Genomic DNA, 24,443 nt, shown 5'->3' with positions numbered 1-24,443 from the left:
TGCCTCTTGCCCCTCTTCCCAATTTTCCTAAGACCACAGAGGGTTCAGGCCCGCCCACCTACGACTGTGCCCTCCGCAGGCCTCCATTCACAGGGCACCGGCAGGAACCGGAGGGGGCCTCTGCTTCTGTGTGGGGCAAAGTGGTGTTGCTCCAGAAGAACAGCTGCTAGATTATTAAGTCCCCGCCATCCCCAGACAAGGGTGAGACCTGAAAGCCCAGTCAGCTCGTGGATCTGGCCACTGCAGGCCGATCGAGAGGGTTCTTTTCTCCGCTGACGGATGTTGTGGGTTTCCTCTCAGCCGCAAGCACGATGCAGGACAGAGGAGCCCAGCCTGGCGTGGGGCGCGAGCCGGGGCTCAGGGGACCTCGTGAGGGCCGCGACCATGTCTGAGGTGGCTGTGCCAGGAAGCTGAGGGAGCTGAGGAGGCAGGGCCTGGGCTGCCACCCCGGGAGGGCCAGGTGGTCGGGGACAAGGGGGCGGCTCCGTTTAAAGAGATCTCAGGGGAAGGGGGCCTGGATGTTAGATGCGTCAGGAACCTGGGATTTCATTTTCCATCACCAGAAAACATTCGCTTTGTGTATCATATGATATCTTTAATGTGGTCTTCCTTCCCCTGTGGACAGTCCCTACGATGCACGGCCTCGGCAGGGCCAGGGGGAAAATCTGGAAGGGGCAGCCTGGCTGCTGGAGGCATTCGCTCCCAGGCAATGCTGGCGTGATGCTTCCTTGCACAGAAACGGCTGTCAGTACCGCTCGGGTCCTGAGAGCCACAGCACATGTGACCGATGGCCAAGTTCCACACCCTGGAGCAGGAGGACCACCCTGAGTCCCTTGCAGATACACGGCCATGTGTTGTGATCACACGTCGAGGTTGATTTCCTTGGAAAGTCTCTCACCACCATCACCACAAATCAGGAAGACAAAGAAGTCCAGGAAACTTCCCCTTCTCAACACTTCAGTACTTGTGAGGAGCCAGCGAGGGTGAGGGGCAGGCAGTGGGGACCCTCCGCCCTGAGTCACTTCGGGCTGGGCCAGCAAACTCCCGCCTAGCTTCTGCTCGGCAGCCCTGCCTGGGAGGGGGCGACGTCCGAGACGGCGGCCAGGCTGGTCCTTCCCTGCCAGCCCGTGCTGGGGACCTGCCTCCTGAGCCGCCCAGCAAGTGTGTGGACAAAGTGATGCCCTCTTCTCACTGTCTACGAGTGCAGGTCTGTGCAGGTGTTGCCAGCAGACAGAGCTCCTCTCACGAACGCGGAGGGCCCAGCCAGTGTCGCCCAAACAGTGGGTCATAACTAGGGTGACGACGGACTACGGTTGGCTCAGGCCTGGCTTGCATCTGGCGTCTGGAGCTCTCATTACTAGCTCCTCCTTTCTCCCTCAAGAGGCCAGGTTTGGCGGACATACAATACAGTCACCCTATTACAAGCCGTTCGTAGGGTTTGCAACCAATTCAGTGGGCAGCGACCCACATTTGAAGGAGAGTAGCCTGGAGAATGCGGTTCTGTGAGATGTTCGTGCTGCCCTGCCTGTGTGCTGGGTTTCCAGCTGTGCACTTTGCCCGAAGGCGCCGAGAGACTGCTGGCCAGACCAGAGACCTCTGACTCACGCCAGCACAGTCTCAGAAGCTTTCTGGTAAAAGCTGCGCCGCCTGTCACCTCTCCCCTCAGCGAACTTGACACAGGAGCTCCGCGGCGCTCTCTCCTGAACTCACGATGCCTTCATCACACACCCCGCTGGGAAAACAATGGTCTCCCAGACCCCTCGCAGAACAGTTTGCCTGCGCATCAGCAAGCACCTTTGCATCAGGGGCAGAGAAAACACCACGGACACGCAGACCCTTCTTCTTAGGACGGGTCCCCCTTGAACTGGAAGGCACAGTTCCCGTCCTCAGGGCGCATGAAGTCCTGTCGGGTGAACAGCACCCAGACACAGCTGGGAAACGATGCGGGAGAGCTGGCCTACGCGTCTCACTCCGAGTTCAGACTGAAGAGCCGAGCTGGGGCAGGAACACATGGGTGGTGGAGCTGCCGGAGGAGAGCTCGGCGGGGAGGAGAAGCCTGGGGCTCCGGGGGGGGTGGTGGGGGCGGCCAGCCAGGTGGAGCAGGGGCTTCGGGGGACAAGACCACCACTAGTGACACTGGCTCTGTCCCTTCCCGACTCTAGGGCTCACGAAGTCCGACCCCCTCGTGGAGCAGCCAGCAAGGCTTAAGGGCTGTGCTTGCTTCACGCAGCAGGACACGCTGGAGTGTGATGGCCAGTCCAGGGGACGTCACCTGGGGGCGTGGTTTCTGGGGCTGCGGCAGGATTTCAGGAGCCTGGGGACTAGCAGCCCTCTGTCAGATGACAAGGACGTGCCTGTTCTCGCCATAAAAAGTGGAAACCTGAGGCTTTCTTTGTTTTACTAATTTGTTTATGACTTATTTATTTGTTCGCGGGGGAGGGGCAGAGGGAGAGGGAGAGAATCCCGGGCAGACTCCCACTGACTTGAAGTCATGACCCCAAGATCACAACCTGAGCCAAAACTAAGGGTCAGGGGCCTAACCTCGGTGCCCCAAGGCTTTCTTTGAAACAAACGTGTTAGAGATCACTAGAAACCACCCCCGATTTATGGGGAATGAGGTCCCAGGATCCATTTATTCCCCTAGTGCGCGGCAAGACATCAAAGTCCCACTCCCAAGACGTGCACCCCGTCTCGAGGTTCAGGGCAGAGCTCACAGCCACCTGTTGTAAAACGTCGCAAGCGGAGGTTTTCCTCTTGATATTTCCTGGGCAAGTGTCTTCTGAGCCCCACGTTGTCCACTAAAGCCGTTCTGCTCAGGCGACTGTGGCGATACTCAAAACCTTGGTGGAGGGCTCCCCACTTAATAAAATGTGACACGAAATTCATTCAGTTCTCCCAAGAACCTTGGGACAGAAGCAAGTCCCCGTTAACAGATGAGGGACATGAACTCCAGGAGGGGAGAAGCATGTTTAAGGATATGGGCCCTGAAGCTGCCGGCCGGAAACCCACGGTGCCATCCCCCACGAGGGCCACGGTTACTCTTTTGTTTTGATTTTATTCTTTAAGAGGAATTAGTGCTGCCTGTAAGGGGTGTGGAAGTTGCCACTTCATGCTGACAACGAACGAATCAAATTGAAAAACCAACCACCTTTCTTGGATCAGCAAGAGGGGAAGGACACAGGACCCGCGGCTGCCCCACAGCGGGGGACCGGGCGCCGTCACGGGAGTCCCTGCTTGCCGGGGCAGAGTCATGAGACTGACGACTATTTCCACGGCGGCCATCGAGGCGGCCCGGCACGGGCGAGCGCGGCAAGTGGGTAGGGAGAGAGAACAGGGCCCAGACAGAGAGCCATGGCGTTTGACAAAGGGGCAGAAGCAATCCAGTCACATGCCGCCAGGACCCGTGGCAACGTGCGCCCACCAGGACTGGAGGTTCAGAGCTCACAGTGGCACCGGAATGAATGCGGAATAGGTCAGAGGTCCTCCCGAGAAACACGAACCTAGGAAACTGCTGTTGGACGTCCGAGGGGAGAAGGAGACCACCCTGGCTGTGGCAGCAGAGACACGGTCCGAGAAGGGAGTAGCTAATATGCAGACGCATTAAAGCCCGACTCCCACTCCGCGATCAGCCATGCTGGAGAGCAGGAAGACGTGCACAGGCTGGGGACACCCCAATGAAGGACGGGCGCACAAAACACACGAAGAACTCTCAAGACCCAACCGGAAAAAGAGAACCCCTTTAAAAAAAACACCCATTTTGGAAAAACTAGAGCCCCCACCAGAGAACACGTACAGATGCTCAGTAAGTCACGGAGACACACTCCCCATGAAGCACGGAGCGTGGTGCCCGGGGACCTGGGCTTGTGCTCCTGGGATCAACACCGCACACAGGACAGCAGGTGCCCCCGGCTCGGGCCTACATTCCACGTCTGCTTCTCCTGGCCAGAAATGGTAACAACCGTGCTGCGTCCCTTGGCCTGTCGGGGATTAAATGAGACTGTCCACACAGGGCTTCCTAAATGCCCTTAGTAAGTGATTTATGTTACTTGGTCTGATTTTATAATGCAAACCGTTGTTACAACGAAAAAGATCTTAAAGTTTATTAATCCAACGATCCACGTCCTCCTTATCGAAGTGAGGAAACACTTGTCAAGCCTGTCCATGGGCTGCATTCACAGAAAAGGTCAGAACCGGCTGGAGAAGGGGCTTCTCTTTCCCGTCCAGTCCAGACGGGCCCTGCAGGGGAAAGGCAGGGCCCGCAGCCAGAGCCTCCCCGTGGCTGCTTCTGAGCAGTAAATCAGGGCCTTTTCTAGGTGTGGATGTGCTTGCAGAGTCACGAGGAAACAGGCACGGGTCCTGCCTGTAGCCGTCAGAGATATCTGGGCATCTGGGACACGTGTTGCCTCCACGTGGGAGCTGGGCTCCATGGGTCAGCGCGCACCACGGAGAGCTCAGTGCTAATGATCTAGGAGCTGAGGCGTGCGTATGCGCATGTGTGTGCATGGGTGTACGCGTGCATGTGTGTGACTTGCGTGTGCACATGCCCGTGTGTGTGTGCATACACGCCTGTGGCCAGTGCCCCACGCCCTCCTCTCCTCTGGGAGGGCGTCCTGGAAGATGCCCCGTGGAGGGGAGGTCGACGTCCGAGACTGTCCCAGACTCCTGCTCTGAATAAACGCTGCTTTCCCAGAGCACCTCGGCTTTGCTCTTTCTCTCAGGGCCCGTGGCGATAACGGTGACCTGACTTCGCCGCTTCTCCCTGCGCGGCTACAGGCCGACATCTGAAGGGGAGGCTCACGTCGCTCAGCTCGCTGGGCCGCCCCTTCGTTTGAGTCTCTACGCGGAGCGTTCCTTCGTTAGTGTGGAGGGCTCAGAGGAGAGAAATGACTTTCTTTTAAAATCCAAATACGACATTTCTGAGGTAAAGAGCCGTAGATACGGAGCATTTAATTCCCCTGACACCCAAGTGTCATGGTCAGAAACGTCAGAGTGAGCTCAGCTGACGCCGTCTCCAAGATCAGGCCGTCTACTGTATTCTTCAGAAACACATCCCGCACAGCAGAAAGACTGAGGAATGTTCCAGACTGGAAGCCGCTCACGCGTCACGACGAGCTGGTTCCGGGACCCAGCCAGCACTGGGGCCCAGACGGCAGACGGGTAGCAGCAAAAACGGCACGTTTCCCAAGCGGGGTTACAGTGCTGAGGTTAGAGATTACGCTCACTTCCATCACGTTTCAGGAGCCACGGGGAGCCCGCACAGCCGGCGGTTGGTTGGTTGGCTGGTGCCCACACAGCTCGGCGGTTCACGGCCAGCACCGCAGCCGTGGTGAGACTCTGCCTGGAGAGCGGGGGACGTGTGCGGGGCCCCCGCACCCTCCGTGCACGAACGGCACCACACGGACGCAGTGGGACAGTTGGGTTTCCTCACCTCCCAACAAAGCCCCTACTTAAAAGGCAAATGTAACTGAGAAATGATCTGACAAACCTGCCATACTTTTAAGAGGTTTTTCTTTTTGGACTAAAATTAGATTTTATTTGAGTACAAAAGTAACATATTCTTATTTCTGAGAAAGTCATAAATATAACAAAGAGACTTTTAAAGGGAGAACAGAGCTCTTACGAGGACCTCCTGGACCCGAGGAGCTTCTGTCCTTCGTCAGCGGCTCTCGTGGCTCTCAGGCCACGTCCAGCTGCAGACCCCGCAAAGCACACCGAGGTGACCATCCGTCAGCAGGGAGCTCCGTCGAACCTCCTCTTCCTCTTGCTAGGCCTCTGACAGAGCTCGCTCGTACCCAGTGGAGCAAATCCCGTCGACCCTCCCCTTTGTTCCATTATTTCAGTCAGTCCTAAGACGCGAACATCGAACGGAGAAATAGTCGGACTACTCGTTGAAGAGCTGGTTGTTCCCCGACTGCCGGGGACCCTCTGTCCTGCTCCCGCCTGTGGCATGGCCAGGACAGCTGGCATCCCGGCCCTGCAGACTGCCGGCCACCTCGCCTATCTGTCCCGGCAAGGCTGCTCACGGACAAGCCCAAGGGAAGCAGGGAGCCAGGAGGTCAGACCCTTCTCGAGAGCACTGTTCCGGGTCGAGACCCGTCTGGTGTCATTCGACCCGCTGCCGGGGGCCCCAGCCAGCCACCCGAGTCTGCCCGACACACCCAGGTCCGTGGATACAGCCAGTCCTCGCCGGACGGAGGCCTTGTGCTCCCCGGAGCAGGGCCCTGGGCAGAGTCTTCCGTCTCCTGGGAGACTACACGGTCTCTCTCCCTGTGACAGTCTGTCTTTATATTTCTTAACTTCTCATCCACATTCTTTTTTGGCCTTGGAAAGACGCATTCTTTATTCAGCAAGTATCACACATCGTTGTCTCCAGTTCAGTTAAAAGTAGCGTGAAAATAGCCCATAATGGTGCCTGTCTTCTGAACCCGCCCCTGCTCACGGTCGGATTTCTGCCCAGACCCGAGTCAGCCGTTCCCATGAGCTCGGGCCCTGTCCCTGTGGCTGCAGCTCCGGGTCCCGCCGCTGCTTCCGGTGTTCTGACCCAGGCTTCCTGACGGTGTTGCCCGCTCTGGGCCCTCGCTGGATCTCCGAGCCCAGTGTCTCTGGCGCCCGCCTGGCGGCCTGGCTCCCAGGGTCCCCTGAGCCATCCGCCAGTGCGGGACTCACGCGCCCCTGAAAGCCACAGTGGGAAGCTCGCTCCTGCCGTGCGACGGGAAGCAGAGCAGACGCAGCCGACGGAGCTGGGTCAGAAGCTGGATTAAACGGGGACCTGTAAGGGGAGCCAGCACGGGCCAGAGGGGCCCAGATCTCCGGTTAGTTGGCGTAGCTAGTTAGTCAGGTTAGTTGGTCAGGTTAGCTGGCACGCCATACCCAGGGCTCTCCTCCTGGCCCCGCGTCTCCCAGGCAGCTGCTCAGCACATCCCTGGGCGACAGGCCCCCGCGCCGCCCCCTCCCCCACACCGCCAGGCAGTGGGGTAGCAGCACACGCCCTTGTGAGGGCTGAGCGAAACGGTGCGGCCAGACACCCAGCCCTGGGGTCTCTGTTGTCAGAGTGGGGAGCCCCGGGAGGCCACACCAGCGGTTAGGCAGCAAGAGTTACTGGTGTGTCTGGAAGCTGAGAGGAGAGAGCAAAAATATTTTTAGAAATATGGCATAATATGGAAGAAATGTATCCGCTTGATGCATGGGGAGGCTGACGTGCCAGACAGCTCTGTCGGCTAAATTTAGCTGAAGCGCTCTTTCTTGAAGAACCGTGTTAGCAAATATACAATATAGGAGACACGTGGAGGGTTCTGTCTTGCGTGTCTGTGGCACACAGGACGCCAGGGTGTCATCGGGGGCTGTCCCTTGAAAGGGCAGACATGCGCTGGAGGGGAGAGTCATGCATGCTGACCAGCACAGAGCCGAGGGGGCAGGGGCTGCTCTGGGTCCTTCTGTGTTCGTCTGGAAGACTCCTGGTACTCAGGAGAGAGGAGGAACCTCCGACGCCACGGACACTTGTGGTTGCTGAATTTCTAGGTGTTTCCATGTTTCACCAGCTCTCAGCATCCCTGGAGATGGGATGGGGAACTGAGGCAGGGAGCCTGGCCTGAGGGAGTGTCCCGGGCTGGGGCCTCAGGACTGCCCGGGACACGCAGGAGAAAGGCCAAGAGACTGCCGTGGTTGGGGAGCCCCAGGGCAGAGGGCCGAGCCCGCAGGGACGGACGACCAGGCCGGAAGCTCCAGGAGGAGGACCCTCGCTGGCAGTCCCCCTGAGGCGGAGGGCAGGACCCTAGGACCGCTTCTTCGGCCCAGGAGACCCCCAGCTCCTGTGAGCAGGGATCCTGCAGACCCCCAGGACGGGGGAGGCTTGGGAAAGGACAGAGGGCCGCTCCTGGCGTGACCTCTGTGGGCCCCCGGGGGGCTCCTCAAGTCCCCTTACTGGGAGGAAGCACTTTGTGCAAAGATTCGAAAATCAAAGGCCTGAGAGGAAATTGCTCCTGAAGGTGGTTTTGGGGGGAAAGGGTCAGAGGCAAGGAAGCCTGGACCCGGAACCAGGACCTCGTGACAGAGAGAGGCTGAGCCAAGCCTGGCGGGCTTCACGGTCTCACCACGGCTCGCGATGCGAGGCCAGCCAAGCCCCCTGGGACTCGCGGGCTGCCTTGCTGCGGGGTGAGAAGCAGCTTCTGCAGGGGTTCCCGCAACCCTCTGAGCGGCCCCGGGGCTTCGGATCCCCTCACGGGCCTCCCCTGACTTCATTTTATCTTTCGATTCCCTCACCACATGGAGCCAAGCCTGTGGCTTTTGTGGAGGCTAATTTTTTTCTTGAATTTAATTAATTCAGAAACCAGCGAAGTTTGTACGCACGACACCCAGAGCACAGTCTGGCTGTGTGACAGCAGGAAATCCAATTAAAATCATAAAACCGGGAGGCTGGTGCGCTGCTGATGAGATGAGGAATGACATCGGAAGCAGAGTGTGCCGGGCTCACGGCCAGGGCCGCCCTCCCCTTGGCCGCCCGAGGAGACCCAGCTGGTGCCCCAGCCCCGCCGGGCCCCGGCATGACCGCCACGCCGCGTGGTTCTCGTCTTCCGCAGGATTCCTTAAACAAGCAAGTATTCAGAGCGTGCGAACGGCGGAAGCCGCTGTCAGGAAGGAACGTTACTCACTTTGGTTTTGTGCCATCATTGTCTTCGCGTCCCCATGTGAAAATATTTTGACTTTCTCAGCCATTAGTAGGGAATATGCATTCATGATATTTGTAGAATCTCTGAAATGTTTAACCAAGAGGAAAAATGGCTCCTCAGACTGGACGGAAATGCAGGAGAAGCAGCGACACCGCGCTTCACGCAGGCGTGGCCCGGCCGCAGGCCTCTGGGGGCGGGAAGCGTCGTCCGCCGGTTTTCCTGGGAAGGCCTCCGACGGCAGAGCCTGGCGGGTCACGTGTGCCCATGTGGCCTTGGACGCCAGCTCTCAGCCCTGCCCACGATCACGCTGGGCTCGTGATAACGGGACAGACTCACAGCACCGGGGTTCCCAAGAAATGACCGAATGAGGACGGGCCCACCCTCAAACCGGGATCCACCGGCCTGAAGAAGTGCTGCCTGGAGGACTGGGATGTTCTGCGTCCACCCGCCAGGGGTCCGGGGCACCGGCAGAGAGGAATGAGGGTTGTGTCAGAGCAACCCCGACTCCTGGCCAGAGGGCCAAGGCCATCCCTGTCACCGGGGCCTGTCCTCTTGCCCCTGAAATGGTCTGACCACGCCCATTAGGGTCACCTGGGAGCGGGTGTCACGGGCAGCTGTCCCGAAGCCGCTCCTGGTCACTGTGAGGACGGGCAATCCCCATTCCTGGTCATAACGCAGGGACGGCAGGACAGGGCCTGTGAACTCGTCCTGCTCCAGAACCGTCCTGAGGCTGGGGGTCGACTCTGTACCCGTTCAAGACCTAGTCTCAGAATGCCGCCAGGATGGTCTCCTGGTTTGGTCCCGCGGAACAGCTGAAAGCAGTTTGGGACGAGTCTAGAACCTGACATCCCCAGGCGTCTTCCTGTGAAAACGTGCTGGGAATCCCGATTTGATGTGAACAGGTCACGGACTTCAGGCCACACCCGGCGTCTGCCGGCCCCAGCGCTGCCTACCCCACGGGTGACCCGCGAGCTGACGTCCCACTGGGGCTTCTTGCAGAATCCCGTCAGGACGAGAGGAAGGACGTGGACTCTCACTCTGCCGTGTAGGATGCCGTGACCGGTGTGCCACGCCCGACGTGGGGCGATTCCCCCACCAGGAGGCTGCGGCTCGGAGCTGGAGGCTGCGGTCGGAGCCGGTGAGAAGGCAGAGGAGCCGAGAGGGCGCGTTGCGGCCTTCGATGCTGAGCATGTGTCCTTGGAGCGATCCTGGGAGCTGCTCTGCGTCTAGGCCTCCCTGGTCACACCCCTTGTGTCCTCACATCCGGCCCACGGTCCCTGGACAGCAGGGACACGCAGGCCCCATGGTGGCTGCCTGCTGGCCGGAGAGCAAAGGTGCCGACAAAGGCTTCACCGGAGGCTCAGCGGGTAGATCTGACCCAGATGCGTCTGGGATCGCACGACAGAAACCGAGCCAGGCCCTGACCACGTCGGGTCACAACCGAAGCTCAGCGTTTCCGTCTGAAAGGCGGGTGGTCATGCAGACGGAAGACCGGGGGTGGGGGTCGTGAGCGATGTTAGAAAAACTGTAGACTCTCAGCTCTAAGGGAGTAATAAGGTCCGTGTCTCACCCCCACAAAACCAAAATAAATAAATATGTGGGGTGACGGGTGATTGTTTGACCGAGAGATCACTTCACAGTGCGCTCATGTACACGCACCGAAGCACTGGGCTGTCACACGTGCCGTGGGGGCCGGTCTGCTCTGGGCCACGCCTGCGTGAAGCGCGGTGTCGCTGCTTCTCCAGCAAACTGGTTGGTGTCCTGACGCCTGTAAGGCTTAGGGAGACCGTCGCTTCTGAGCGCGCGACAGCATCGTGTCCAAGGAGACGACGTACGTACTTAGTTAAAAACTACTTTATTGTTAGAAAATGCTAATTACCCTCCGAGCTTGCAGCGAAGGCTACTCAGTGGTCACAGGTCACTGGAACAAGGATCCCAGGAAAACATCAGAACTACTGCCAGAACGAGCGCCACGTGACACAGAGAGACGAAGTGAGCAAGTATCTCTGGAAACATGCCCCACAGACAGGGCGGCGCTGCCCCTGTGGAAACACAGCATTGAGGGACGCCTGTTCCGTAAGTGCGTCTGCGTCCGCGCGTCCGTCCTGCCTCAATGGGGAAAGGGCACCCGTGATGACACGGGTAAGCGACGCGGCCCACAGCACGCGCTCGGCCACACCAACGACGCCAGCATCGTTCCCACGGACCGCGGGCCCCGTGTCAGGAAACTCAACCTTCGCTTAGTGAGACACTGGCTGAAGCGCGAGGTTCCTCCTTCTCCAGGTTTACAGATTTGTTTGTAAAGGAATTGGCTGCGAACCGTGAATCTTAGTGAGGAGAGCAAAGACAGTCCCACTGTACAAGAGGGGCACGGAAGGTGTGTCACCCCCAAGAAGCGGACCTGACCGTGACCCAGTAGCGTCTCCACGGTGGGGAGGCGGGTGCGGGGCTGGAGGTGCAGAGTAGCTGGCTGTTCCCCGAGGCTCTCCCAAGGGCCTCCAGCACCTTCCCACCCAGTGGGGCTGCAGGGGACGGGGCTGCAGGGGACGGGGAACGAGACACCAGGCCTTCACGTTGGTAGGGCGTTCGCCTGTCGCTAACGGGCGCTGGGGTCACGTGAAGGAAGGCGACCCGAGGGGAGGACGGTGACCTGGTTTCCCGGTGGCAGACCCAGTAAAACCACAATCCCACAGCCTCGCTGGCTGAACGAGCCGGAAAGAAGGCCACGCCAGACCAGCCCTGGGGCTCAGCGGAGCTGAGCAGGCTCCAGTCGACACAGCATTTGAACAGTCGCGTTCCCAGAGAAAGGGATCCCCCTGCGCACACCTCTGGGGCCTTCTGTGACACTCCGGCCATCAGCACACCCTGGGCACGGCCAGCCGGGAACGGCTGCAAGCTCCAGAGCCGGGCGCCTCTCCTGCTGCTGGCTCGCGGCTAGAAACCCCACTGCACGGCTTCTGGAGAGCCCGCTTTGTGGCAGAGTCCTAAACAGACCAAAGAAACGCATCGGCAGAATGGCGCTCATTAACGCTCCTCTCAGGCCCGCAGAGCCACTTAGCCTCCCTGGAGGCCAGCGACAGAGTCAGGCTCTCCTGCCTCCGAAACAACAGAACCCCAGACCGAAGCCAGGTGCCAGGCCCAGGACTGAAACAGGAACGCGGCCCACACTGGCCACGAGGAAACAGGTCTTTGGAGGCGTTTGTGTCCGGCAGCTCAAGGACACCGTTCCGTGGTCGCTTCCGGAAAAGGGTCTGGGAAGCACGGGACCTGCACGGGCCCTTACCTTGCTGTCGTCCTCGGCGTCACTGTAGCCGCACGCGTCCACGAAGTCGGGAAACATCTCTGACCAGCCGTGACTCGTGCAGTTTTTGCTTATGTTTCCTGGAAGACAGAGTGCGGGCGTCAGGCCTGCAGGTCCCCAACAGCTGGCCTGAGGGGTGACGGCGGGCACGGCCCCATATGCTTCCTCTCTCTGGCAGCGAGGAGCTCAGCCTCAGCCTGTTCAGCCACTTCACGGCGTGCGCCTTCAGCCCTGCCACCCCCGGGCTCCCCACCCACGGAAGTGGGGTTTGGAGGGGCCTCAGTGGCTCGCAGGTGAGCTTCTGGTCACGGGGCCCAGCGAGGTGGCTGTAACGGCTGGTTTCTGATTATTTAGGAGCACAAGGAAAGGTGACAGACTCATATTCTGCCCAGAAAGAGCGTGATCACCAAACCGCAGCCGTTCCAGAGTCGGCCATTCCCCTGCACCCTGCCCCGGCCAGCTCCCTCGCTCGGCCGCCCGGGGCGTGACCCCACAGGCAGCGCTGTCCCTGATGTAGACCCGCAGACGGTCGGGGAGACGCAAACCGCTTGAAATGAAGGCAGTGCTTGTCTCCTGGCACCACTTTCTTTTGGTCTTAATTAACGGAAACACGTATGTTAAACTCAGGAATGCCACGTTCCCTCTAAAAGAAGGTGTCAGACACCGGGTGTCTCAGCAGGTTGAGCCTCGGACTGTTTCCGCTCAGGCCATGACCTCCGGGCCCTGGGATAGAGCCGGGTGTCGGGCTCCGCGCTCAGCGTGGAGTCTGCCGCAGACGCTCTCTAATAAATAAATAAATAAATAAATAAATAAATAAATAAATAAAATTTAAAGGAAGATGTGGTGCTGAGTGACCTGAGGGCCGGACCCTTGGTGACGGCGGGAGCTCGCGGGCAGGCAGTGGGACGCTCAGGCCTGGGAAGGTGCTTCCCACCCTTGGCGCTGGGAGTTCAGCGGCCGACCAGCCACCAACTTCCTCCCTGACTCATGGCCCCCGGGGCTCTCCGAAGAGCAGAGCCCGACTCCGGTCGTCTCTGCCTGTCTTGGGCCAGCGCCGTGAAGCAGACTCGGCGGGCATCACGCTTCCCATTTTATAGATGACACTGAGGTTCAGTAACACACCCAATGTTCTGTAATGACTGAGTGGTGGAGTAGGTTTACTCACTCAAAACCCCGGGGTGGCCTGTGTGATCAGTCAGACAGAATCTAGAGCCAAGCACACTCACGCTGAGGTGATAACATGCGTGGGGTCGGACTCCGACGTCCGGCTCATCGCGGGGCTTGCGTGTGTCCTTGCAGCACAGGTGGGCGTGTGCTCCGGCCCCTTCTGTCCCCGACGCGGGGCACACCCACCCTCTCTGCCCCCACAGCACCGCGAGGTCTCGGCCCTTCAGAACAAGTCCTGCTCCTCTCCGAGCCTGTCCCCTGCCCCTTCACTCCGCAGCTCGCTTCCGCCCCTTTTAGAGACTCGTTCTGGTGCTGCACTGGGTCCTTGCTGGATGTCGAGACTTTTATCTCTGCCGAATTTCGTTTCTGGGGCCTCAGTCCACTGTCACCTGATGCCTGTCTGCTCGGACCCAGCCCTGCTCAGCCCCCGGCTCTGTATCACGCCCACGTTCCTCCAAGTGATTGCATGAATGCTCCAAGCCTTCCACGTGGGCCGTGACTTGTCAACAGCCTGTGTGAGCACCTCCTGCGTCACATCTCTGTGACCGGCTGAACGACAGACTGTCCAGCTGTGACTTAGGGAAACGCCTGCAAATCTCTGGTGGGAGAGATGCCCCCCATGATAGCAAGGCCGCGTCCTCCTCCCGCTTGGACAAGAAAAGAGCATCAAGCGTTTAACCCAAGACAGCCTGGGATTCTCATTCCCCAAAGCAGAGGATGCCCAGGGGTTCCACACACAGACAGGCTCTGAGTGGCCCCGGGCACTGGGCGCCCCGACGGCTCCTGTCTCGCAGAGGCTGGGCGCTCACACCAACGCCCCAGGAGCCAGAGCTCTTGTGTTTGTCAGCGTGAACCCCTGGCTGCCCGCCGAAGCAGCCAGAGCCATCTGATGAGGGGAGGCCTGGGTCTATGCTAGTTCGCTTGGGATTTCTGGGAGAACATTCTAGCTCAAACCATTTGGTAGAAACATTATTGACGCACAGGGTATTTTCTAAACTTCAGCTTCTCCGAGGTGATTTAGTGATTCTGAGCTGAAGATGACTGTGACTGAGCACGACTTCCGTCCTCTCTTCCTGTGCCACTGACTGACTCACCAAGGAAAGGTCCCCCCTTGCCAGTCACAGAGATGAAAGAAAGCCTTTTTCTTTCGAGCCTCCTTATTCTCACGCCAGTCTGCGCCCCGGCATTCTGCTTACGGTGCTTCAACAGTTCTGGTTCTCAGTGTCTTTACCCTGTAATGTTTGCTCGAGATGAAAACAGTTTTCTAGAGAACGCCAAATATCAGGACTTTCTAATTTCCAGATGTATCTTCTCTTGCCCATTTTTCCAGACAGATTTTCTCATATTATAAAAATCTGGATCGTGTAAAACAAAAAGCACAGTGCAACAGAACCCCCTTCTTGGGGACAAGCTGAGAGGCTGCACCGCTGTGCAGAAACCTGGCCTAGGACAGGCGGCAACCCCTCGTGGCCAGCCCCCTCGGACCCGGGAACAGAGACCGTGGGACCTGAGGAGTCAGTTGCGATGAATACGATGTCCCCTGTGGACAAGGAGCCGTCTGGGCTCCAGGAGAGGCTGGCCGCCGTCCCTGAGTGCCCTGAGCATCAGGGCTCCTTAGAACCTGTGGGGAAGGCTCCCTGAGAGCTCCGGGCAGCCACACATGGAGGAAAGCATGGAACCACATGCGTGTTCTCGGTGCGCAAAGCCCACTGGCCCTCATGGGCATTGCCACCTCCCCCCATTTTGGTGCCCAGGCCCCGTCTGTCCTGTATGGGGCTCATGGGTCCACGCTTGCCTGAGACCTGCTCTCGCCCGGGGTTTGCTTTCAGGTGGCTGACCCAGCAAGGAGCTTCTCCGTTCCCCTGCTCCTAAAACCAGTTCAGCCCACGAGGCACAGCTGTCCCGACTCCCTTCGTAAAGGAGACCGGCAAGCTGCTTCCTGGAGCCTCAACGGGGAAGCCAACCGCAGCCTCTGCGCAGGCTTCCACAATGCGGACAGACGGTACCTGGTTTGCTGTAAAAGTTGCTGAACACTTTGGGACAGGGCACGGTGACGGTCTCGCCGATGTCCGCGGGGCGCCAGCAGGTAATGTTGTCCCAGACACCAGTGCAGGCTGGAGGGAGAGACAGAGAGAGAGAAGGACTAAGGCAGCATTAGGGAAGCAGAGGCATCGCTGCTCCTGGGGATGCCCAGGCCGTTGCAGCAAGTCGTGGGTTTTAAAGCTTTGCAAGGAGATAGCCCGTTACTCAGATAGTTGTCTGACAAATTGCTTGCTTGTGGAAGAAGCCTGCGCCAGCGCTACGATGGGGAGTACTCTTAGCTCTGCATTAATTGTGCTCAGGCTGGAGGAGTCGCCGGGCGTGTGGCAGAAGGTAACTGAGCGTCCCCAGGCGTCTTGCACGTGGCTGACTGCTCCGAGAATGGTCAGTTACTTTTCTCCAGCTGAGGCGTGTCCCCCAGTGTGACCACATGGGTCCTATGGGGGTTTGTGTGAGTCCTGAAGGCTTAGGGTCTCAGGATGAACGTACCTGTGTGCTTTTAGTGTGTCTGACTTCAAGGGTGATATGCAAATTTAAATATTTGAAAAGCTCACTTGATTTTAACAGTTAAGACGGCATCTGAGTGGTGAAGTCTTAAGTCACCCCCCTGCAGGTATCAGATAACCTAATTTGTGTAACTTTTGCAGATCTCTTACTGGGTCTCGGCGAACACCCGCCCTGTGCGAGGCCTACAGACACACGCCTGTCATCCCAGAGGAAACTTCTCGCAAACTAGCACAGAATCCACACCTGAACCCAGGGCTTTTTACCCCAAGTCCCAGGTGTTTCTACAATATCTTACGACACTTAAAGTGCTGTATTTCACGTAAACATCAGTGTTGCAGGAGCAACGTTCTAGCCTAGGAGGCAACAATGACCAGCGGCTCCACAAGCCGCTGGGTCCCGTGCGGCTGGTGTCCGGCGCCGGCGGGTCTCCACGGTCCTGCCCGGAGCCCGGGAGTGTTTACTCTAAGGACGCAGATACCTCCCATACAGTGGCTGCAAGTCAAGCTTTGACTTGACTTGAAAGTACTTTCTAAAGGTTTTAAAATAAAAGTGAAAATATATTTATTCTAAAAATTTAATTATATGCCAATGATTAAATGAGTGCATAAATTCATAGTGTGTTAACATTCTCACATATGTAAAGAAATACTGCTTTGGAAGAAATATGCAGAAGTCAGCAAGGACCATGGGTGACGAGTGACTTCAGATGTGCACCTCGCGGCAGAGACCAGGCCGGACAGGCCCTTCAGTGACACCCCCGTGACACTGTCTGATGTCAGTGCAGGAGACACGTGGCAGCTGAGCCCGGCCAGGGCCAGAGCTCCCAGCAGAGAGCCCCTGGGGGACCGGTGAAGGTGTCCAGCTGTCCCAAGAAACACAAGCAGAGGCTGAGCCCCCACCGATGGGAAAGCAGTGTGTCTGAGCACTGGCCCCTGGTTATCGGGAGGGTCCAAGCATCCTCACCACAAAGACCACAATTTCTGCTTTAATAACGGAACCTTGAGGGACACACATTAGATCGACGGGCTCCTTTCCGTCAGTGTTCACGTCACAGCGGGATTTGATTCAAGCGCCGGGAGTCGGACGGGTCAGCCTTTCAGGTGCCGGCAAGCCTTCCCTTTGTGGGTTTACCGGGCCCCACGCTGCGGCTGTGCAGGACGTTACCTGGGAGTAACCAGCCTCTGGCCGGCAGCCCAGCAGGGAGAGCAGTAGGCCCAGCCCAGGGGCACGTGCGGGTGAGGGCCGGGGGCCGGTATGGAGGTGTTCACACACGTGGCCCGTCTGCAGGCAGGAGACAGCCGGTGGAGCCCAGAACTCCTCTCTTCCACGTCCCAATCCCACAAAATGACGTCAAGTTTGAAAGGGCAGCGCTCAGAGATGTCGGTCAGCTTGGAGCACAGAAAGCACACTCCTGTGCTGAGTAATGAGGGAGAGGCCGCCGGGCCTGTGGAGGGCGAGGAGGAAGAAGCAGGTGGCCTCCCTCCCACCAGGAGGGCTCTGGACACGGGACACCGAGCTCGGCGCGGGGAAGAATTTGGGAGCATCACGTCAAGTTTGCACTCTGAGCAGTGAGACCTGCATTCTTCCTGCCCTTGCCAGGTTCTTCTGGAGCCTGAGCTGGTCACCCAACTGCAGCAGAGCCCATGGGAGGCCCCAGACCAGCCAGGCCAGCTCAGGCCAGAGGACGGAGCACCCAGGAGAGATGCTCTAAGAAGGAAATAGCACATTGCGAGGACTTTGCGTGTCCAGTTGTCTTGAGAGTTACTGGCTGTCCTGGTGCAAAGTGTGATGCTTAATTACTGATACACAGACAATGAAGGAGCAGGAGAATTAGCCACTTAGTGTTCCCGGAAAAGCCCAAAGTTATACCAAAAACGACGATTACGTGGTCAGCCGCAACCCTAATAATATAAGCCAACAACTGTGACATGACTGTGCTGGAGGGCAGGTTGGAGGGGGACAGAAGTGTGGCCGCAGGGGCCGAGCCTGGTGAGAAGCAGGATGAGCAGAGACGTTACAGTTGGGAGAAAAGGCTGGTGTAGACGCGGTGAGGCCCCGGGAGCCCTCAGGCCGCACGCGGCTTCTGCTTGTGTCGCACGCGGCCTCTGCTCGTGTCGCGTCCTGGCGGCCTCCGCACCTGCTCACACCAGCGGACTCCAAGAGCCGCCCAGAAGCCGGAGCAGCGTCTCCTGATTCTCCAGAACTCGAAGAAGAAGGTAATGTAAGGAGACTGCTTTAGCATAACGAAGGCACTTGTTTCCAGGAGCGGTATGATTAGAAGTGAGGAAACCCGTGTGCACCCAAAGTCAGGGACCGGACGGGACCTCGCGATCACTGCTGTCCTTGAGCGCCAGCCAGGACTCCGGGCTGATGCAGCAGGTAATGGAAGAAGAACCCAGCGGACCACGTCGGTATGAAGCTGAGAAAAATCCTACAACCGCACTTTCCGGCAGGGCAACCACTGGCTGCATAGGACCCTTTCAATTTAAGTCTAAATTAGTTCAAATCAAACACAGTAACAGACCGGCTCCCCAGCTGCAGCGGCCACGCGTGGTCGGCGGCGACGGCAGCACGGTTCCCTCCACACGCAGCCCCGATCGTCACGGGAAGTTCTCATGGACGCACTGACCCCGAGCTGCGTCGAGGCCCACCGACAACCGACTGAGGAGCTGCTCTTGCGCATGATGAAGAAACGCAGAGCAAAGAGGACGCCCAGCACCCGTCGTAGCTGAACCGAGAGTGGAGGGTGAAGGGTCCAGAGACTTTCTCCATGCGGTGGTTTGTCCGCCGAACGAGTCCTCATAAACGCTCTAAGATACTTTATGAATAAATACAAGTGAGAACCTTCTGGTAAAAAATGTGTTTTTCACTTATCCCACAAATACTTTCTGTCTTTCAAAACCTACCAAGAAGATGGAGGAGAAACCCTCTTAATCAAATGTTGGTTAGTAGCTTGGTGAATCGAAAAGCCAGAAAAAATGCCTTAAACATCTATTAATTTAAAACACAAAAGTGTGTGTGTGTTCCTTCAACTGGGAGCACCCAGCCAGAGGATTTTTCCCTCGAGTACGGACTTGTCTGCTGGGCCCCTCGGTGTCCCTCCCGTGCAGACGCCCCCGGAGCCTCATCGGGCCTTCCCACGTGGAGCGTCCAGGCTTGCAGAGTCCTGCCCAGCTCGAGTTCCGGAGCTGACCCCAGGCGTCATTCTCACCTCAGCCCGACAGCGGCTCGGCAGGAACTTGCCTTTGTTAGTTTTCCCGAAGCACACACGCCAGGGTTCTCAGACCGAGTGCCTTGCTGGGACTCCGCGCCTCGCGTGCTGTCCGAGCAGCTGCCGAGCAGAGGACTGAGGGGGCGTCGGAGGAGGCGACGGGCCGGCAGGGAGAGCCCTCCCTGGGAGCCTGGCCATGCCACCTGGAGGGGACCTGCCCATTTCAAGGGAAAGCAGGTCCGGTCGCCCAGAGTGAACAACACTCTAGACTAAGCTGCTCAGAAAACCCACGGAGCTTTCTTAAACCTCACAGCGTTGTCAGCGAGCCCATACACGACGCCGATGGATATGGCGCAGGACAGGCTGCTTTTGAAACGTGCTCCCGGAAGGTCCCAGAAGCACAAAGAACAAACTCTGAGACTTGAGACTTGAGGCTATCTTGTCCAAGGGGGGAGGAATCTGACGTAATTGAGAAACGAATCCCCTCAAACCCAGTTCTGTCTCCAAGTCGGAACTCCCACCGACGAGGCCGCGTGCGTTGTTTCGAGTTTGGGATTTTGTTCTCATTTTCTCAAAGACATAAACACCCACTAATTCTCAGGCAAAGCACAACATGAACCTTATCCCTTTCAGGTTACACTTTCTGTAGGGAATGGATTCGTGAACACTCACAAACGTTCACCGGTCCGGAGCCACACATTCTCATCTCCGCTTGTCACTGCTCTCACCCTCGAGGGCCCATGTCCCCACCAGCCCTCCCAAGACCTGAGGGCACGTGCTTCCCACACTTCGGTCTTCCATGTTCGAGATACTGTGTTGAGAGTGCTGCACGGAGCCCAAGGCATGTGCCCGAGGCCAGGTTCCTCCTGAAGCCTCAAGTGGGACAGACACAGTCTCCCCTTCTGCGTGTGGACTCTCAGGGTTTGTAGCAAACGCTCTGCCTTAGGTTCCAGATGAGGCTGTGACCACGGCCAGACACATGATCCTGCCCTCTCTGTGCGAGGGTCCTGGGGTGCTGCGGGCACCTTCCTGCCCTGAGAGAAATCCAGTCCCTACAAATACCAGGTCAGAGGGACAGCTCAGGGAACCCGGGGGGGCTTGGCTCTGAGGGATGGACTTCGTGGTTCCCACATGCGTCAAGTGACAGAGCCGCCCACAAGGGCGCCTTTCTTCCTCCCAGCCCGCAAGTGAGGAGCTCTCCGCCAGGCTTTGTGGGAGGTCAGTGCCTGTCCACGGGCAGCTCCCGCAGGACGACGGCGGCCAGGATCCCGAAGAAAGCCAGGCAGACAGCCGCGCAGGACGACGGCAGCCAGGATCCCGAAGAAAGCCAGGCAGACAGCCGCGCTAGAGGAACTCCCATTGCTCGGGTGTGAAGGGATGTCTGCCAGAGCCCGTGTACTGGCTTCCACGGGCCCCACGTGAAACTCAGATCCGCCACGTCCGTGCGAGTGAGGACGCCAGACACAGCTGGCTGCCGCGAGACAGACACCGCCGGGAGAAGAGATCCCGCACGCGCCTGCCCTCCCCACCGCTGGCCGTCTCTGTCGTGCAGGCGGCCTGAACGAGGGGGCGGGAGCGGGTGGGTGGGAGGCGCTGGGAAGTAACTGCCGTTTAGCGGCAGGAGGAGAACGCGTCGAGGCCTCCAACTGGGACCCGCTCGGCTCAGTGGCTCCCTCAGTCCCCCGTGAGAAGAAGCCGCTGGTCCAAGGACCTCCATCATAGACAACGAGACCGCATTTACTTCTCATTTCTTTTAACCTTTGCTCAAGAAAGACCAGCAAGCCTCCCAGCCGGCTCTGCCCACGAGCCTGCGCCTGCCCTTCCTAACCCGCAGCTTCTCCCAGTTAGGAGGAGAACGCGGGTGGTCCTGTCAGCGGCAGACCAGGAAACGCTGAGAACCCAGACGCACTGACCCTGTGACAGGCACTTCACGTTCTCCCAAGGCTGCCATGGCACCGGGCCGCTTGGCACAGACTGGGGCTCCGGGACCCTCCCCTGACGGTCTCCAAGACCGTAGGAGCCGAGCCCAGCCGGGCCCGCAGATACGACCACTAAAGGAGAAGCAGGCGGCATCACAATGTGGACGCTGATCGCGGTCGAGTGGAGGAAACACGGCGTCCTCCGGGCTGCGCACACCCTCGGCTCTGTGGGCTTGACAACTCGTTCACGTCCCAGAACGCCGAAGGCCACTGGGGCGCATCTCACAGAGGACGAGGCTGCCCGAGAGCCCGATTCCATGGCCTGCGTGTCTCCCCAAGCCCTGGCCTACACAGCCTCGAGGCGACTTACCTGCGGTGGCTGGGGTCCCCTGAAGGGCCGGCAGGAGGGCTCAGCCTCCGACCACGCTGGGGCTCCACAGGGGTGCCCGCTCCACAGGGGCTGCGCTCCGGGCTCAAGCCCATGGCAGGTGGGGGGTGGGCTCAGCAGCGCAGCCGTCCCTGTGGCCTGTGCTTTGGTTCGGGGTCTTTGGACGTCTCTGAATGGGGAGGAACAACAAGAAGTGTCCCTCTCTGTCTGTCGCTTTGCCATTTCAGTCCCTTCAGGTAAGTACCAGGGCTCGGCCAGGGAGAAAGGGAAGTGGAAGTTCGAGGACCCACAGGGTCGGGACGGATCAGTCCAAAAGACGGCGGGGTGCCGGGGTCAGGAAGAAAGTCACAGCTCCTCTGAAAACCTCTGCTCTGTGGATGGGAGGTTGTGCATCGAAGCTGCCAGATTGTCTCAGGTCGTGAGACCCTCGGAAACACGTCCCAAGCCTCCCAGATCTGCTGTCCCACGTGTCTTACTCCAGGGGGACTCACACCAACCTGGCGGCCTGCAGCCCGTGGAGGACAGGGTGGGCGGGGCCGGACTCAGCGGCTCGGGTGGGGGCTGCCCACACCGTCTCTGGGGCTCGGGAGGCTCAGAGCCGGCCTCCTCAAAGGCACAACTGGTCTTCCTGTGGGTGCTCCTGGCCACGACCTCCACTCCGCTTCTCCGGACAGTCGGACAGGAAGAGGCACTGCTCTGTCTCCAGTCACGGCCCCCATCCCCGTGCACCCCTGCTCTGCGGCGGCTCCAGGGCGGAGGGCAAGCACGAAGTCAGAGAGCGGGATGAGGTCTTGGCCGGTGCCCTGATGGGAACTGCTGACGGCTGAGTCATTTTTATTCCTTGAAGACAAGGGCCCCCGCTTGACACCCAGTGTTCCTGCAGCAGAAGGACGAACGGAAGAGGAGCAAGACAGGAGCGGCACAGAGCAGGTTCTCACACGCTGCGGGCCGCCAGAAGGCCTGGGCCGTGTGGACTGCATTCTCTGTCCCTCCCACTGAACTGAGAACCAGAGGGACCCTGACAGGCACAGCTCTACAACCACCCAGGGCTTGGCCATGGGTCCTCTGAGCTGCAAAGTTCTAATTTAATGGTCTTTTAAAAAATGAATTATCTTCTTTTTGGTCATCAAAGCCAATGATCTGTTTCCTCTTTCCAGCCCCCTCTGTGCCTGTTACCAAATGAAAGAACCAGAAGCTCAAGGTGACTCACCAACTGAGCTGGAAAAAACCCTTTTTACAAGAGCTTTGTCTGTGAACCCAGCTGTTTGTTTGCACCCGAAGCCCCAGGCAAGCTGACCCCTGCCCACCTCCGGCCCACTGGCCCCACAGGGCTGGCTGCAGGGCTGTGCTGCAGATGGCCTCCTGACAGGACAGCGGTTTGTCCTTGCTCACCAGGTGCTCACTGGCAGGGGAGCTCACAGGCAAGCTTCGAGGGCCCCAGATCCCGGGAGACGCTGTGACCAGAACTCTCCCCTCACTTAAGAGGCCAGACACAGGGAGCATCCAGGATTTGAGAGGCCGGATGCGGACCCTCTGATTCCCCCAGTGCTGGTCAGCACACCTGAAGTGACCCTCTGACATTGAGGCCTCAGGTTACTGTGGTCGGCTGGGCTACTTGTGATTTCTGCTCTTGGCCCGAAGGCTGCCTTTGGAGCTTTTGGGGAGCGGCTGCAGTTACAACAGGGGGTAACTTGACAACCGTCCCAACCCTCCCTTGCTGGGACTTTCTGCTCAGAGACCGGCGCCTAGGACTACCACTCATGGACACTCAGGCCTCGGTTTCCTGGTGGCCCTGGCAATTGCCACCAACAAGCCGCCCCACAGAAGCCAACCAGGCTGTCCAAGACGCCGCCGGCTGACGACGAGCAGGGTCCCGCGTCCTCACCCTGTGACCATGATCCGGGAAACCCTCCGCTGGACCTGAAGCCTCCAAAACACACTCTCGCTTGTAAACTTTCCCGCCAGCCCCTCCCTCGGTTTGCTCGGTTTCGGGTCTCCTCTTCGGATATCTCTGCACACTCCCTGTCCGGGTGGCCTGTTACTCTAAGCCCCACGGACCCAGTTAATCTGAACACAAGCAGTGACGACCGAGTCCTACCAGACGAGGGATTCCTTCTTCCTGTCGTTCTAAGGATGAGCATTTACATCGTGTGCCCGTAAAATGCCCACCGGTGGGACACGGCGCGCAGCCTCCGTGGCTTCGCTGAGCTGGGCACAGTGCCGCCATTGGGAAGGACGACCCTGACAGCTGTGGGCAGAAGCAGAGCGGGAAGGAGCCTTTTGAGGGGAGACCCCCCAAAGCGATGATAGGTCAGAACTGACGTGCGTGCTTGTCTCAGAGACATCAGTGTGGGTCAGAGACAAGCCCATGCCAGAGGGAGCTGCGGGAGACGTCTGCAGACCAGCAGCCGGAACTGCATGGGGCGTCCTCGGGGCTGACGCCAGACAGGGCCGGCTCCCACGTAACTTCTCTTCCTTCCCGATGCAGCACAGCTTGTAGCTGAAAGGAGCCAGGCCCTCGCAGCAACCACAGAGACAAGTAGTCATTTCTTCCGCAAGTGCAGACTGCGCACCTGCTAGGCCCCACGTGGTTCCCCGCACCAGGAGGGCCCTGACCGAGGGCTCCTCCCACTAGCAAGCGCCGCAGGGGACTAAGTGTGCTGCAGAGACATCACTTGGGGCCGGCTCTTCCGCGTTCCTGACTTGCGCACGGGCCACAGGACAGGTCAAGCCTTGGTCCCTGAGAGAAACCACTAGGGAGGCCTTGACCGCGGTCGGGGCCATGCCACTCTCTCAGGGCGTCTGCGGGGCCCCCGGCCGGGGCACACCGGGTCTGCGGAAGACGCTTAGGGTGTCCAAGGGGTATGTCACAGACAATGCCAGGGTACGCCCATATTCTGCCCAATTAGGGTGCTGCGAGCAGTTCTCCCCCCTCAGGAGCCGGGACGAGAACTACAGCTCAGGTCTGCACATGCCGTCAGCTGGTCCGTGGCCGCAGGACTGCCCTGTGAAGATGGATCCTTTGAAAGTCTGTGTCTGGGGCAAGAGAGCTGTGTTCTGGGGTTGGCAGCGCAGGTGGATTCCGTCGGAGGGAGTCCTACTCTGGGACTTGAGCTCACACCAAACCTACACTCCAAGTCCAGAATTAACCAAGGCTGTGAAATGAACAAAAGGATTTTTCAAAGAAGAGGTCCAGTTTGAACCTATATATTTAAAAAAAACATCGAGTCCAATAAATCCTGAG

The 24,443-nt window shown here is 58.7% G+C and overlaps 1 protein-coding gene across 1 annotated transcript in view; it reads right to left on the bottom strand.

Moving 5' to 3' along the window:
• The window catches only part of VIPR2 (vasoactive intestinal peptide receptor 2), a 53,932-nt gene that overhangs the window by 16,523 nt on the left and 12,966 nt on the right, over positions 1 to 24,443 (bottom strand). Inside the window, exons 3-4 of the mRNA XM_059395987.1 lie at positions 15,141 to 15,248; positions 11,950 to 12,047 (exon numbers count right to left, since the gene is read on the bottom strand). Coding sequence (XP_059251970.1) covers positions 11,950 to 12,047; positions 15,141 to 15,248 — 206 coding nt within the window. The remainder of the gene's footprint in view (positions 1 to 11,949; positions 12,048 to 15,140; positions 15,249 to 24,443) is intronic.

This window comes from Mustela nigripes, chromosome 4, assembly GCF_022355385.1.
Source record: "Mustela nigripes isolate SB6536 chromosome 4, MUSNIG.SB6536, whole genome shotgun sequence".
Taxonomy (NCBI): domain Eukaryota; kingdom Metazoa; phylum Chordata; class Mammalia; order Carnivora; family Mustelidae; genus Mustela; species Mustela nigripes.
The sequence above is the reverse complement of the archived record's forward strand: the minus strand, read 5'-3'. Positions and strand labels throughout refer to the sequence as shown.